The sequence below is a fragment of the Leucoraja erinacea genome, chromosome 10 (genome assembly GCF_028641065.1).
Source record: "Leucoraja erinacea ecotype New England chromosome 10, Leri_hhj_1, whole genome shotgun sequence".
Classification (NCBI taxonomy): Eukaryota; Metazoa; Chordata; class Chondrichthyes; order Rajiformes; family Rajidae; genus Leucoraja; species Leucoraja erinaceus.
This window is the reverse complement of record NC_073386.1, coordinates 18,746,069-18,760,158: the sequence shown is the minus strand read 5'-3', so window position 1 is coordinate 18,760,158 and position 14,090 is coordinate 18,746,069. Positions and strand designations below refer to the sequence as shown.

The 14,090-nt window shown below is 42.1% G+C and overlaps 1 protein-coding gene across 1 annotated transcript in view; it reads right to left on the bottom strand.

Annotated features, from left to right (window-relative positions):
- Positions 1-14,090, bottom strand: part of urod (uroporphyrinogen decarboxylase) — a 52,552-nt gene that overhangs the window by 31,058 nt on the left and 7,404 nt on the right. The window contains exons 2-4 of the mRNA XM_055641631.1: positions 12,023-12,135; positions 4,705-4,784; positions 1,036-1,098 (exon numbers count right to left, since the gene is read on the bottom strand). Coding sequence (XP_055497606.1) covers positions 1,036-1,098; positions 4,705-4,784; positions 12,023-12,135 — 256 coding nt within the window. The remainder of the gene's footprint in view (positions 1-1,035; positions 1,099-4,704; positions 4,785-12,022; positions 12,136-14,090) is intronic.

The following is a 14,090-nucleotide window of genomic DNA, read 5'->3' as shown; positions in this document are numbered from 1 at the left end:
TTTGCTAAATAATCAGATTCTAAACATTTGCTGCAAGAGTGATGGTACAGTATAACACGCACAATAGCAGAGTGAACACTTTACATAGAACTATTACATAGAAAATAGGTGCAGGAGGAGGCCATTCGCCCCTTCGAGCCAGCACCACCATTCATTGTGATCATGGCTGATCGTCCCCAATCAATAACCCATGCCTGCCTTCTCCCCATATCCCTTGATTCCACTAGCCCCAAGAGTTCTATCTAACTCTCTCTTAAATCCATCCAGTGACTTGGCCTCCACTGCCCTCTGTGGCAGGGAATTCCACAAATTCAAATATCTCTGGGTGAAAAAGTTTCTCAGCTCAGTCTTAAATGGCTTCCCCTTTATTCTAAGACTGTGGCCCCTGGTTCTGGACTCGCCCAACATTGGGACCATTTTTCCTGCATCTAGCTTGTCCAGTCCATTTATAATTTTATATGTTTCTATAAGATCCCCTCTCATCCTTCTAAACTCCAGTGAATACAAGCCTAGTCTTTTCAATCTTTCCACATATGACAGTCCCGCCATCCCAGGGATCAATCTCGTGAACCTACGCTGCACTGCCTCAATCACAAGGATGTCCTTCCTCAAATGAGGAGACCAAAACTGTACACAATACTCCAGGTGTGGTCTCACCAGAGTCCCATACAACTGCAGAAGAACCTCTTTACTCCTATACTGAAATCTTCTTGTTATGAAGATATGAAGACAAGAGGATTGAAAGAAATAAACTCTTATTGCCAACATGTAAAATCTCCCCCCATGCAAATGTACTTGATTATAGGTAGCCAGAAAATAAATCACACATAGATGAGATCCTTTGTTGTGATATGAACTGTGATAACAGCCTACAATGGTTTTGTTGGATGGCATCTAAACTGTGGCAGAAGCAGACCTTTCACATGGTAACAACGCATGAAAACCTCAGTTCATGGTCACTTTCAACAAATGTATCCATGGGACATGGTGACAATTCATATTTTATCAAGAGATTAGACACATGCTGCAACTTACCTGAGGAATCACGAGGATGTCAGAGAAAATAATAGCAGCATCTAATGGGAATCGTCTGAGAGGCTAAAAATAAATAAGAAAGAAACTCTGATTACAGATAGTTTAAAGCTGCTCAAAATCCAAATTTAAAAGGGCACGCACATGAATGTAACATTATTCCATAACAGTGAATCTAGGATCTTTGTAGATGATACTAAATTTGGTGGTGACGTGAATAGTGAAAAAAGTCCTCGATCTCTACCTTAGAGATGGTTCTGAGGCTCTTGAAGAGCATTAAGATGGATGTTCCCAGGACCTGATGGGATATAACCCAGGTTATTGAGGGAAGCAAGAGGAGATTGGAGGTGCCTTGAGGAGGATCTTAGTTTCTTCTCTATCCACAAGTGGGGTCCTGGAAGACTGAAGAATGGCCAATGGTATTCCTTTGTTTAAGAAAGGAAGTAGAGAGAATCCAAGGTACAATAGGCTGGTGAGCCTCATAACAATGGTAGGGAAATTATTGGAGAGAATTATTTGAGGTAGGATCTACGCCCATTTAGAAGAGAATTGGCTGATTAGGGATAGCCAGGACGCCTGTATACGCGGCAGGTCATGTCTTATTAACTTGATTCGGGTTTTTTTGAAGGAAATTAGAAAGGTAGGGTGATGGATGTTGTATGCATGGATTTCATGCATGGATTTTAGTAAGGCTTTTAGTAATATCCCTCAATGCAGACTGATCCAGAAGATTAAGAAGCACGGATTCATGGTGACTTGGTCGTATTGATTCAGAAATGGCTTATTCATGTAAACAGAGAGGGTTGCAGTAGAGGACAGATATTCTAGCTGGAAATCTGTGATCAGTGGAGTTCTGCAGAGACCTGTGTTGGGACCTCTGCTGTTTGTGATGTATATGTGACTTGGATTAAATATAGATGGGTTGGTGAGAAGGTTTGCTGATGACACTGCAGAGGAAATCTTGGAGATCCCAAGTTCATAGCTCCTTGAACATGGCATCACAAGTAGATAGGGTGGTAAATAAAGCATATGGTATGCTTGCCTTCATTGTTAAGGGCATTGAGTACAAGACTCAGGATGTCATGAAGCAGGTCTGCAAGACTTTGGTTAGGCTGCAATCTGGAGTGTTGCTTGCAGTTCGCCCCATTACAAGAAGGATGTGGAGGATTTGGAGAGGGTGCAGAGGATGTTTGCCAGAATGCTGCCTCGATTAGAGAGTTTCAGCAATGAGGAGAGGTTGGATAAACTTGGATTGTTTTCTCTGGAACATCGGAGGGCTAAGGGACTTTATGAAGTCTCTATCCTCTACCATATATAAAATATTATATACCTCTATCGTATATAAAATCATGCAAGGCATAGATAGGGTGGAAAAGTCCAACACTAGATGCAGGAAGATTGTTCCCGATGTTGGGGAAGTCCAGGACAAGGGGTCACAGCTTAAGGATAAGGGGGAAATCCTTTAAAACCGAGATGAGGAGAACTTTTTTCACACAGAGAGAGGTGAATCTCTGGAACTCTCTGCCACAGAGGGTAGTTGAGGCCAGTTCATTGGCTATATTTTACGAGGGAGTTAGATGTGGCCCTTGTGGCCGGGGGGATCAGAGGGTATGGAGAGAAGGCAGGTACGGGATACTGAGTTGGATGATCAGCCATGATCATATTAAATGGCGTTGCAGGCTCGAAGGGCCGAATGGCCTACTCCTGCACCTAATTTCTATGTTTCTAAGGCCGACCTATAAGGTGAGAAGGGGAAAGATTAATGGTCAGTTTTGCTTGTACTGGGTCAGTTTTTTTTTTGTTTTTTTTTAAAACACACACACACACACAGTGGCAGAGGCCTGAAACGCTTTGCCTGGGGTGGTGGTGGAGGCACCTACAATTGTGGCATTTAAGAGGCTTTTAGATAGGCGCTTGGAAGTGCAGGGAAGAGGGATATAGATCACGTACAGGCAGAGGAGATATGTTTAACGTGGCATTATAACAGGCACAAACATTGTTGGCTGAAGGGCCCGTTCCTGTGCTGTACTGTTCTATGTTCTATAATTACAATAGGATCAAGATCAACTGGGAGAGTGGGCAAAGGAATGGCAGATGGAATTTAACCCTGATAGGTGTAAAATTATGCATTTTGACAAGATTAACCAGGGTGGGATATCCAGTAGATGACTGGGCCTCAAGAATGTTGTAGAGCAGAGACATCTAGGGGAACAATTACAGAGTCTCCAGAAAATTGCGACAGACGTAGACAAAATGCTGAAGACAAATGGTATGCTTGCCTTCATCTCTTGGAGCAATGAATACAGAGACATTGTGTTACAACTAAACAAGACATTGGTGAGACCGCACCTGGAATATTGTGTGCAGTTCTGGTCGCTGTACTATAGGAAGTGATGTGATTAAGCTTGAGGCAGTGCAGAAAAGATTAGCAAGAATGTTGCTGGGCCTGGAGGATTTGAATCACGAGAAAGACTGGATAAACTGGGACTATTTTCCCTGGAGTATTGGGCCAATCTTGTAGAGGTTTATAAAATCACGAGGGACATAGATAAATTGGATAGTTACAGTCTTTCTCCTTGAGTAGGGGGAATCTAAAACTAGAGAGCATAGTTGAGTAGGGGGAAATCTAAAATTAGAGAGCAGAGTCATTGGCTATATTTAAGAGGGAGTTAGATGTGGCCCTTGTGGTTGAAGGGACCAGGGGGTATGGAGAGAAGGCAGGTACAGGATACTGAGTTGGATGATCAGCCATGATCATATTGAATGGCGGTGCAGGCTCGAAGGGCCGAATGGCATACTCCTGCACCTATTTTCTATTTTTCTATGTTTTAAAGTGGGCGAGGAAAGATTTAAAGGAGACCCGAGGGACGTTGGAAGTGGGGTATATGTAATGAGCTGCCAGAGGAAGTGGTAGAGGTGGGTACAATTACAACAATTAAAATATATTTGTGCGAGTTCATGGATATGAAAGATTTAGAGACCTATGGGCTAGATGGGACTAGCGGAGGAAGGCTCCACAGTTGCCATGGAATAGTTGGGCCAAGGGACCCGTTTACTTGCTGCATAATTCTGACACTAAATTTACTAAAGAGTAAAGATATACTGACCTGTTTAAATGATATATCTCCGTACAATATTTACCTGTTCAAATCTGCCCTGCAGTCAGAAAATTGCTAAACTAAACTAGGAATAAGTCACAAGACGCAAGGTAGAATAATCATCTCACGTGTACTCCCTCCTCTGTAAACAGTTTTTAGAACAGAAACAAGTAGACGTGAATGCACACTCATAAGAATTAGTTGGTTTTAAAATGACAACTTGCACATATAAAGTCAGCTTGGAATTTATGAAACTCTGCAGTGGGACTTGAATTCACAACCTTAACTCAAAGGTTTTACAAAGCCATCTGGACAAATCTCCAAGAGGCAAGTACAGTAGTGAAAGAAAATATTCAGGGATTATCTTTAAACTTAGTTTAAATGTCAGTTGCAATGATTTGTTTTTTCAACTCATACATTTGGTAGCTGGAAGATGTGTCTTTGCATTCAACATAAAATAACAGTGGTGAAGGATTTTTACTTTTCAATCCAATATCCTCTTTGCTGCATCACCAGAGTGTAAAGTCTCCAATTTCTTCGAATGTACAATGTTCTCTGTGTTTCACTAACTCACCTGCAATGTCAACTCACAGCAGATTGTTGGAGTGCGGCAGGTTGTGAAGAAATCCTGCGTCGCTCGGGTCTCTCGGAATTCTGTGAGAAGGGACAGAAATGAGCTTATCTACTGAAGCAGCGTCTGGTGTAGTGGAATCCACTGTAGTACACATTGATTCAGTCACCAGGAAGCAAGACAAATCTCTTGTGGCTTAACATTACAATTCTCAATTTTAATAGCTACCAGACTAAGCGGGACCCAATGCAATATTCTACCTCTCTACCAATTCCAATATTGGTGGCCAGTGGGGGGGCTTTCTGGAGTGCTAGTATGGGTGTTGTGGGCCAAACGGACAGGTTTCCAGAGGGCTAGTATGGGCATTGTAGGCCAAATGGATTCTTGAGCTGGCAGCTCAGTCACTCAGGCCTGGTGCGCTGGCAGCTCAGAAACTGCCAGAAATTCTGCCCAAAACAGGGTGAGAGACTCTGTGAGAGAGAAAGGGGGGGGAGGGTGGAGAATCAATTTTAGACATTTTTCATCTTTTTATGCAGATCAGAGCAATGAAGGAGGAAAGTCTATCCTGGCCTGGATCTCACAGGGAGACAATGAAGAGAGGGAGAAAAATACTGGGGTGAGGTTTAATACTTGCAGGGAGAATACTTACTGATGGGCCAAAGGGATTTCTCCTGGGCTAGTACAGGCCTGATGGGCTGAAGGGGCTCTTTTAGAAAAAAATCAGTGTGAAATCTCAGTGAAAGGCACTTTTTCTGGACATTTCCTGGCCTGGCAGGCCTTTCAGGCCAAAATGCACTCCTGGGCTAATACGGGAATTTTTGCGCAAAAGGGACTGGTTTCTCGGCTAATAAGGCCTTGGTGGCTGAATTAGAGTTTCAGGCAGGCCAAACAACTCATTTCATTTCCTTTCCATTTTACTTTCAAGCACAGGGCAGGCCGAACAGCTCATTGCATTTTCATTTCATTTACATTGCCATTGCAGTTTCAGGCACAGGGCAGGCCGAACAGCTCATTGCATTTTCATTTCATTTCCATTGCCATTGCACTCTCAAGTACAGGGCAGGCCAAACAGCCGATTGCATTTTCATTTTACTTCCATTGCCATTGCACTCTCAAGCACAGGGCAGGCCAAACAGCCAATTGCATTTTCATTTCACTTCCATTGCCATTGCGCTCTCACGCACAGGGCCGGCCAAAAGCTCAATGCATTTTCATTTCACTTCCATTGCTTTTCCACACACATAACTTTTTTATTTGTCATTGATGGGAAAAATCCTCGGGGCCTGCTCAGTAGAGGAGGACTGTGAGTAAGATGGCCAAAAATCATAGCGATATATGGTAGCGTTTTTTCTAAAATCAATATACAGCGCAGACAAGAAGTGGCCAAGATGAGACTTTTAATTATATAGATAGCCGAGCAGTGGGGAAATTAAATAAATTGTGAGTGGCTTTGTTTGCTACTCCCTTCATGGACAGTCCCAAATTGATATTGTGTTGTTAGGAGAATGCTGTGTATTCCTGCATTCCACCTTGTGGTTAGCTCAGGGAAGGCAATGCACAACAAGACAGACTGCGTAAAGCTGAAGAGCTGAATCAAAAGTATGTTCTATGATTAGGCTAATTAGGACAACTAGCAAATCCTTGACAGTGACAAATGAAAATCTGAAAGGGTGCAGATCCTGCTTGGTGCTAGGGTAAAGGGCTATCACAAAACAGATGGCTAGGATTACAAGGAAACAACAACCCCAAAATATGTCAAAAGCAACAGTGTATGAACGAACAAGGAGAATATAAATTTAGCTCATTAATAACAGGGACATCAAAGTGAGTTACATCTCGAGATTAGTAAAGATATGGACAAAGTGAACCAGAAAATAAGTAAGAATATTGTATTTAAAGTGTTGTTGTATTCTGCTGACAAAATAGCATTATTACTCAACAAACTATATGCCTTTTCCCAGCACCTTCAAAAAATGGGATTTGGTTTCTCTTTTAACAAATAATCATTGCAATGAAGATCGCGTGACTAATTTTAGCAATGAAAAACACATTTGTTTTGCCTAGCTCTTCAGGGGAATATATTTACCATCTTTACTTGGTCCAACCTATCAATGACTCCAGACTCTTAGGAATGTGATCGCTTTTTAACTGGTCTCTGGGCAAGCCACTCAGATGTACTGTAACCACTATGTTTAAACAAAAAAAAAAAAAAAAAAAAAAAAAAAAAAATTGGTCCCATAGAATCAATCTAGTAGTATTATTCAGGCGTAGGCGAGTTATTCCCAGCCTGGCTGACTTGCAAAGCACTCCTCACTAACTTCAATCGAATCAGGAGAGCTATCCCACAGGTTTAGGTTTATTCTTGGCCCGTTTACCGAGGTACAACAAAAAGCTTTGTTTTACATACTATCCTGACAGATCAGATATACCATACAGAAATACAATCAGTTCAAACTAAAGTACAATAGATGGGCAAAGGGGAAGATATAGAGTAAAGAATAGATTTCTCAGAATTACACCAAATTGTGGCACTCCACTTCCTTAGACAAAGTGGATTGTCCTGATTGGGATAGAGATGAATCGAACAGTACCCTAGCTTATGGAAGGGCCATTAGAAAGCCAAGTCATACTTCAGTCTGACATAGTTATCTGCAGCTATATAATGTGCCAGAGTGCTCTATCAGAATCACTGGGGACACCCTATCCCATCAGAAAGCCAGATCCTCCAGCAGGAGTGGACAAGTGATCTATAGGTGTTGGAGAATAGCTGTCTGTGCCCTCAACATTGAATCTAGACCCCGTGAGGTCTGGTAGTATCAACCATGAGCGAAGGAAACGTTGTGTTTACCATTTACTGTTCTTCATCCATTAATGATTCTGCACTACTCCACATTGAGTAACAACACTGCAAGTGGCAATGGCAGAATGCTGCATGCATGATAGGTCTTCAACATCCATCACGAAAAGTGACAGGGTAGCACCAGTGTGTTGATACGCCAAATCGTGAAAGGCATTGTTGTCAAACTAGCTCCATGACAGGTACAGAATCATTAAATTTGGGGATTTGAGTGACACTGGAAAGGCCAGCAATTTTGCTCACCTCTAATTGCCCTTGAGATGATGGTGATGAGTTTTTTCTCACAACTCCATTGCAGAGGACAAGTCTATTCAATGAGCAGCACAAAAGGAAATTTAAGGCAAACCTGAAAACAAGGTGCCAACCAGCTAAGCCACACGACAGGACTCCATGCATGGTAATTGCATAGTATGCAACATGCAGGGATAAGCAATGCCAAAACAAATAGATCACAATAAAGCTCTACAGTCCTGTAACATCTAGCCATGAATGGCAGGGAAAACCAGAACAGCTCAAAAGGAGGGAAGATGCTCCAAGAACAGCCCCATCCTCAAAAAGATGGCATGGCACAACCTTGTCAAACAAAGCCCAAACAGCAGAATTCCCAAAGGAAGATCAAGGCAATATTATGCCATCTAGGTGCCCAGGTAAAACTGAAGTCAATTGGTATCGAGGAATTACTGCAATAGCTGGAGTCATACCATGTAACCAAAAAAAGATTCTGGATGCAGGGAATTAGTCAGCTCAGTGGAGAGGAGAGGTTGTTCAGGATCGAGCCTCAACTACATCCACCTTCAGCTACTTTGTCAATGACCTTTCTTCTGTCATACAGTTGGAAGTGGAGAGGTTTGCTGATGATTACAATATGTTCAATCCCACTTCAAACTCCTCAGAAAATAAAGTAGTCCATGCTTGCACGTAGCAAGATCCAGACAACATTCAGCTGTAGGTTGATATGTAACAAGTAACATTTCTGGATCATTAAAAAGCAACTCATCTGATCAGCCACATGGATACTGTTGCTACAAGTTGTCAGGAACTGGGCATCCAGAGCAAATGATCTACCTCTTAACACAACAAAGCCTAGTGGTCCAAGTCTTGATGTTCAGAGGGCATAAAATTATGTACCTTTAGACTATCGTCAAGAGAGTTTATTGTCATGTGTCCCAGATAGAACAATGAAATTCTTGCTTGCTGCAGTACAACAGAGTATTGTAAGCATAAATACGGAACAGTTCAGTGTGTCTACATAGCATAGATTATATATATATATATTATATATATTATATATATATATATATATATATATATACACATAAATAAACAGATAAAGTGCAACAGGCTGTTATAGTTCAGTTTGTTTTATGGCGTGTTTAATAGCCTGATGGCTGTGGGGAAGAAGCTGTTCCTGGATGTACCAGATTTCAGGCTCCTGTACCTTCTACCTGATGGCAGCAGAGAGAGATGAGTGTGTGGCCAGGATGGTGTGGGTCCTTGATGATGTTGGCAGCCTTTTTGAGGCAGCGACTGCAATAGATCCCTTCGATGGTGGGGAGGTTAGAGCCGATGATGGACTGGGCAGTGGTCACAACTTTCTGCATTCTTTTCCGCTCCTGGACGCTCAAGTTGCCAAACCAAACCACGATGCAACCAGTCAGCATGCTCTCTACTGTGCACGTGTAGACATTCTAGGGAGTCCTCTTTGACATACTGACTCTCCATAATGTTCTCAGGACGTAGAGGTGCTGATGTGCTTTCTTTATAATTGCATCAGTATGCTGGGACCAGGAAAGATCCTTGGAAATATGCACGCCCAGGAATTTGAAGTTCTTGACCCTTTCCACCATCGTCCGTTGATATAAACGGGATTGTGGGTCCCTATCCTACCCCTTCCAAAATCCACAATCAGTTCCTTGGTTTTGCTGGTGTTGAGAGCCAGGTTGTTATGCTGGCACCATTTGGTCAATCGGTCGATCTCACTTCTATACTCTGACTCGTCACCATCAGTGATTCGTCCCACAACAGTGGTGTCGTCGGCGAACTTGATGATGGAATTCACACTATGTCCGGCTACGCAGTCATGAGTATAGAGTAAAGCAGGGGCCTGAGTACACTGAATTGAGGTGCTCCCGTGCTGATTGTTATCGAGGATGACACATTCCCACCAATACGGACAGACTGTGGTCTGTGGATAAGGAAGTCGAGGATCCAATTGCAGAGGGTTGCGCAGAGACCCAGATCTGAGAGCTTGGTAACCAGCTTGCAGGGGATGATGGTATTAAACGCTGAGCTGTAGTCAATGAATAACAGCCTTACATATGAGTTTTTGTTGTCCAAGTGGTCCAGAGCGGAGTGGAGAGCCAGTGAGATCGCATCCACCGTTGATCTGTTGTGGCCGTAAGCGAACTGCAGTGGGTCCAGGTTTTTGTCAAGGTAGGAGTTGATATGCGCCATAATCAACCTCTGAAAGCAATTCATCACCACAGACGTTAGTGCCACTGGTCGATAGTCATTGAGGCACGTCACCTTGCTCTTCTTGGGCACCGGTATTATTGATGCCCTTTTAAAGCAGGTGGGAACCTCAAACCTCAGAAGTGAGATGTTGAAAATGTCCGTAAAAACTCCAGCCAGTTGGTCCACACAAGTTTTTAGAACACGACCGGGTATACCATCAGGTCTAGGCGCTTTCCGAGGGTTCACCCCCCCCCCCCCCCCCCCCCCCCCACGAAGGATATTCTGACGTCGGCCTCTGTGACTGTATTGCCATCACGGCAAATGGGGCTCGGGAATGCACATCATTGTTCCCCCTATCAAAGCGTGTGAAAAACGCATTGAGCTTGTCAGGGAGTGATGCTTCACTGACAATTGAGCTGCCTCCTGATTTCGCCTTGTAGGAGGTGCTGGCATTCAAGCCCTGCCACAGTTGCCGAACATCCGTCTCATCCTCCAGCTTGGAGCAGGTCCCTTTTGGCCTTTTTGATGGGCTTACCATGGTCATATCTGGACTTCTTGTAGACTTCTGTATCTCCAGATCTGAATTCCCAGGATCTGTACTTCAACAGAGTGCGGATCTCACAGTTCAACCAAGGCTTCTGGTTAGGAAACAGTTTTTTTTTAAAATGCAGTCCTCCACACGTTTCTTTATGAAGTCTGTAACGACTGTGGCGTATTCATTCAGGTCTGTTGCCGAGTCCCTGAACATTGCCCAGTCTACAGACTCCAAACACGCCTGGAGTTGTTCCTCTGCACCCCCCCCCCCCCCCCCCCCCCCCCCTCCCCCCCCCCCGACCAGACCATGGACTGAATGCTCATGTCTTATGATCTTTCCATCATGTACAAGGCAAATCAGACTTATGATGGAACATGCTTCGTTGAATGAGTGCAGTTGCAACATTCAAAAAACCCAACACCATCCAAAGCAAAACAGTGCACTGGAGAGGCTGCCCATCCACCATCATTACACACATCTGTATTAGGTAATGTCTTCAAAATGCCCTGGAGTTACCCACCTGGGCTAATCCAAAAGCAGCACCTGTAATCTGCAAGCTTTGAAGAAAAACAAGGGCAACATGTTTATAGGAACGCTACCACCTACAGGTTCCCCATCAAATCACACAACCATGACCAGAAAAATATAACACCGTTCTTTCAACACCACCCTCCATCCAACAAAGCAGTGTCAGCTAAAGAAAGTAATGCACTCACCTTATTCTCAAGGGCAACAGAGAAAGGCAATAAATACTAGTCCTGGCAAAGACTTCCCGGTACCAAAAAAAATGAATTGAAAAAGAGTGGATAAATATCTTCTGTCACAAGTCTGCTGAAGTCATTATGGAAGATATTACAAAATGATTCAGAAAAGCAGCTTGGCTCACACTTCCGATTTTTTTTTTTTAAGGAGTTGTCTGCAAAAAGTACTCACTTGACTGCATCATTTGGAAGGGATACTGAATTCAGGAAGTCTGAGAAGGTTCTCGACCCGAAACATCACCTATTCTTTCTCTTCATAGATGCTGCCACCCGCTGAGTTTCTCCAGGATTTTTTGTCTACCTTTGAGAGTTATCCTGTTTGTTACATGCCCTATCCTCACATTCACAATTACATAACAAGTGTTTCTAAAAAGTTATTGAGCTGGGGCAATAAGCATTTTCAAAAACTTTGCACCAGGTTTAGTTTTTTTACTTTAGAGATACAGCACGGAAACAGGCCCTTCAGCCCATCGGATACGCGCCGACCAGTGATCCCCGCACATTCACACTATCCAACACCCACTAGGGACAATTTTTACATTTACCAAGCCAATTAACCTACAAACCTGTACATCTTTGGAATGGTCATGGTCATGGATTGGATATATTTTAAGAGTCTAATGTCTCACACATGTAACAGGGCTGATCACAATTTACTCAAGAGGAGATTTCCATACCACGGATCTGACTTAGAATTATGGACCTGTTGCTTACCTGGGAGATACCTTCCCGCCTGCCTCATACACCAAACTGGGACATAATCAGTCACCTCACCCCAAGCTGCTTTGAGGAATGTATCATTTTTCAGTGCTGGAAAATCTTTGGAGCTGAAAATCATAACAAATACAGTGACATATGTTATAATGAAGGGACACAATCATAGACATTGTCAATAATAAATGCATGTTAATAATTTTATTCTTGCAAATAACAAGGACTTTCTTGTGTTTAATTTTTTATTATTGGAGATAGGTACATAATCTATTACATCATTACTGTCTTACATTTTTAAATTGATAATATTGTCAGTTATACATTGTCCGCCAATTCCTTTTGCATTTTTCACGTTTTTTTTTTAAACTAGATAGGACAAAGGGATAGATGAAATCAGAGAGAGAAGGAAAAAGAAAGCTAAAATAAAAAAAAAAAAGGAAGCTGCTTTGAAAGGAATTGAAGAAGAATGGAAAAATTTGTTTTTCAGTGCATTCGAAAATCGTTTGGAGCTGCATTTCATCCAATCTTTAGTCCGGTTGCTAGTCCAAAGTACAATAAAAGGAGACCATGTTCCAACGAATATTCCTGTTTGTCCAACAGGGAAAATCTGATTCTTTCCACGTTTAAGGTCTCCGTCATTTCTATAATCCACATTTTGATTGTGGGGGCCGTAGGGCCTTTCCAAAATTTTAGGATTAATTTTTATCCTGTTATTAAACTGTAATCGATAAAGTTTCTTTGTGTTATTCTAAGTGTTTGATTTAATTCTAATATTCCGAGTATTATTAATTTTGAATTTGGTTCCAGTTGTGTGTTGGTTACTTTGGATATTATACTAAAAATATTTACCCAAAAGTTTTTAATTTTTGTACAGTTTGTAAATAACAAGGACTTTCTATTAAAACATTTTTAATCCCATTGGCTCGAACTCTCAAAACCTTCAGTGTAAAATGCTGCACATTAAGCTTTGCTTAACTGGAAAATTATAACAGTATCAGTCTGAAGAAGGGTCCCGATCTGAAACGCTGTGGTCCATTTCCCTCCAGAGATGCTGCATGATCTGCTGAGTTCTTCCAGCACTCCGCTCATTACAACATCCTGGCCCGTCGAGTTACAAAACTTTAGATGCAAACCAAGAACCAAACAAATGATATGACATTCTTCTATCCTTGTTCTTGCTCGGTCATTCAAAACGATCATGGTTGTTCTTTTGCACTTGCAACTAAACTTTGCACTAAACATTATTCCCTTATTATATATCTATACACTATGGATCGATTATAATCATGCATTGTCTTTCTGCTGACTTGTTAGCAAGCAACAAAAGCTTTTCACTGTACCTCTGTACACGCGACAATAAACTAGACTGAACTTTTCCTTTGCTAACCTCATATGGAATGATTCCCTCGTCATTCAAAAATCTATCAAACTCTATCTTGAATACTCAGTAACTGAGCAGATCCCTCTCGAAATTCAGAGAAATTTGTTGTTCTCTAGGTGAAGAAATGCATTCCCATCTCATGTGGTATTTGGGGATTTTGTCCTCTCGTTCTAGACACTCCATCATCCAACCTGTCAATTATAGATATTTCAAAGAGCTCATCATTCAGTTTTCTAAACCAAGGAGAATATAGCAGAGACGCAATCCCAAGAATCAATATGGTGAAGCTTCGCTGCACTCCTATGACACATATATCCTTTTTTAGACAGGAGGTCAGACCTGTGCACAGTATTCCAGATACCGCCCCATTAGGGTCCTATATAATTACAATGAATGGCTCTACTCTTGTAGTGAAATCCTCTTGTAATAAAGGATAACAAACAGTTTGCGTTCTTAATTACATGCATGTTAACTTGCAATGATTCAGATATAGGACATACAGGTCTCTCTGAACACCACCATTTTTCCAATACTTACCCTTATAATGAAACACGTTTTCCTACCAAAGTTACATATAACATATAACAATTTACAGCACGGAAACAGGCCATCTCGACCCTTCTAGTCCGTGCCGAACACATATTCTCCCCTAGTCCCATATACCTGCGCTCAGACCATAACCTTCCA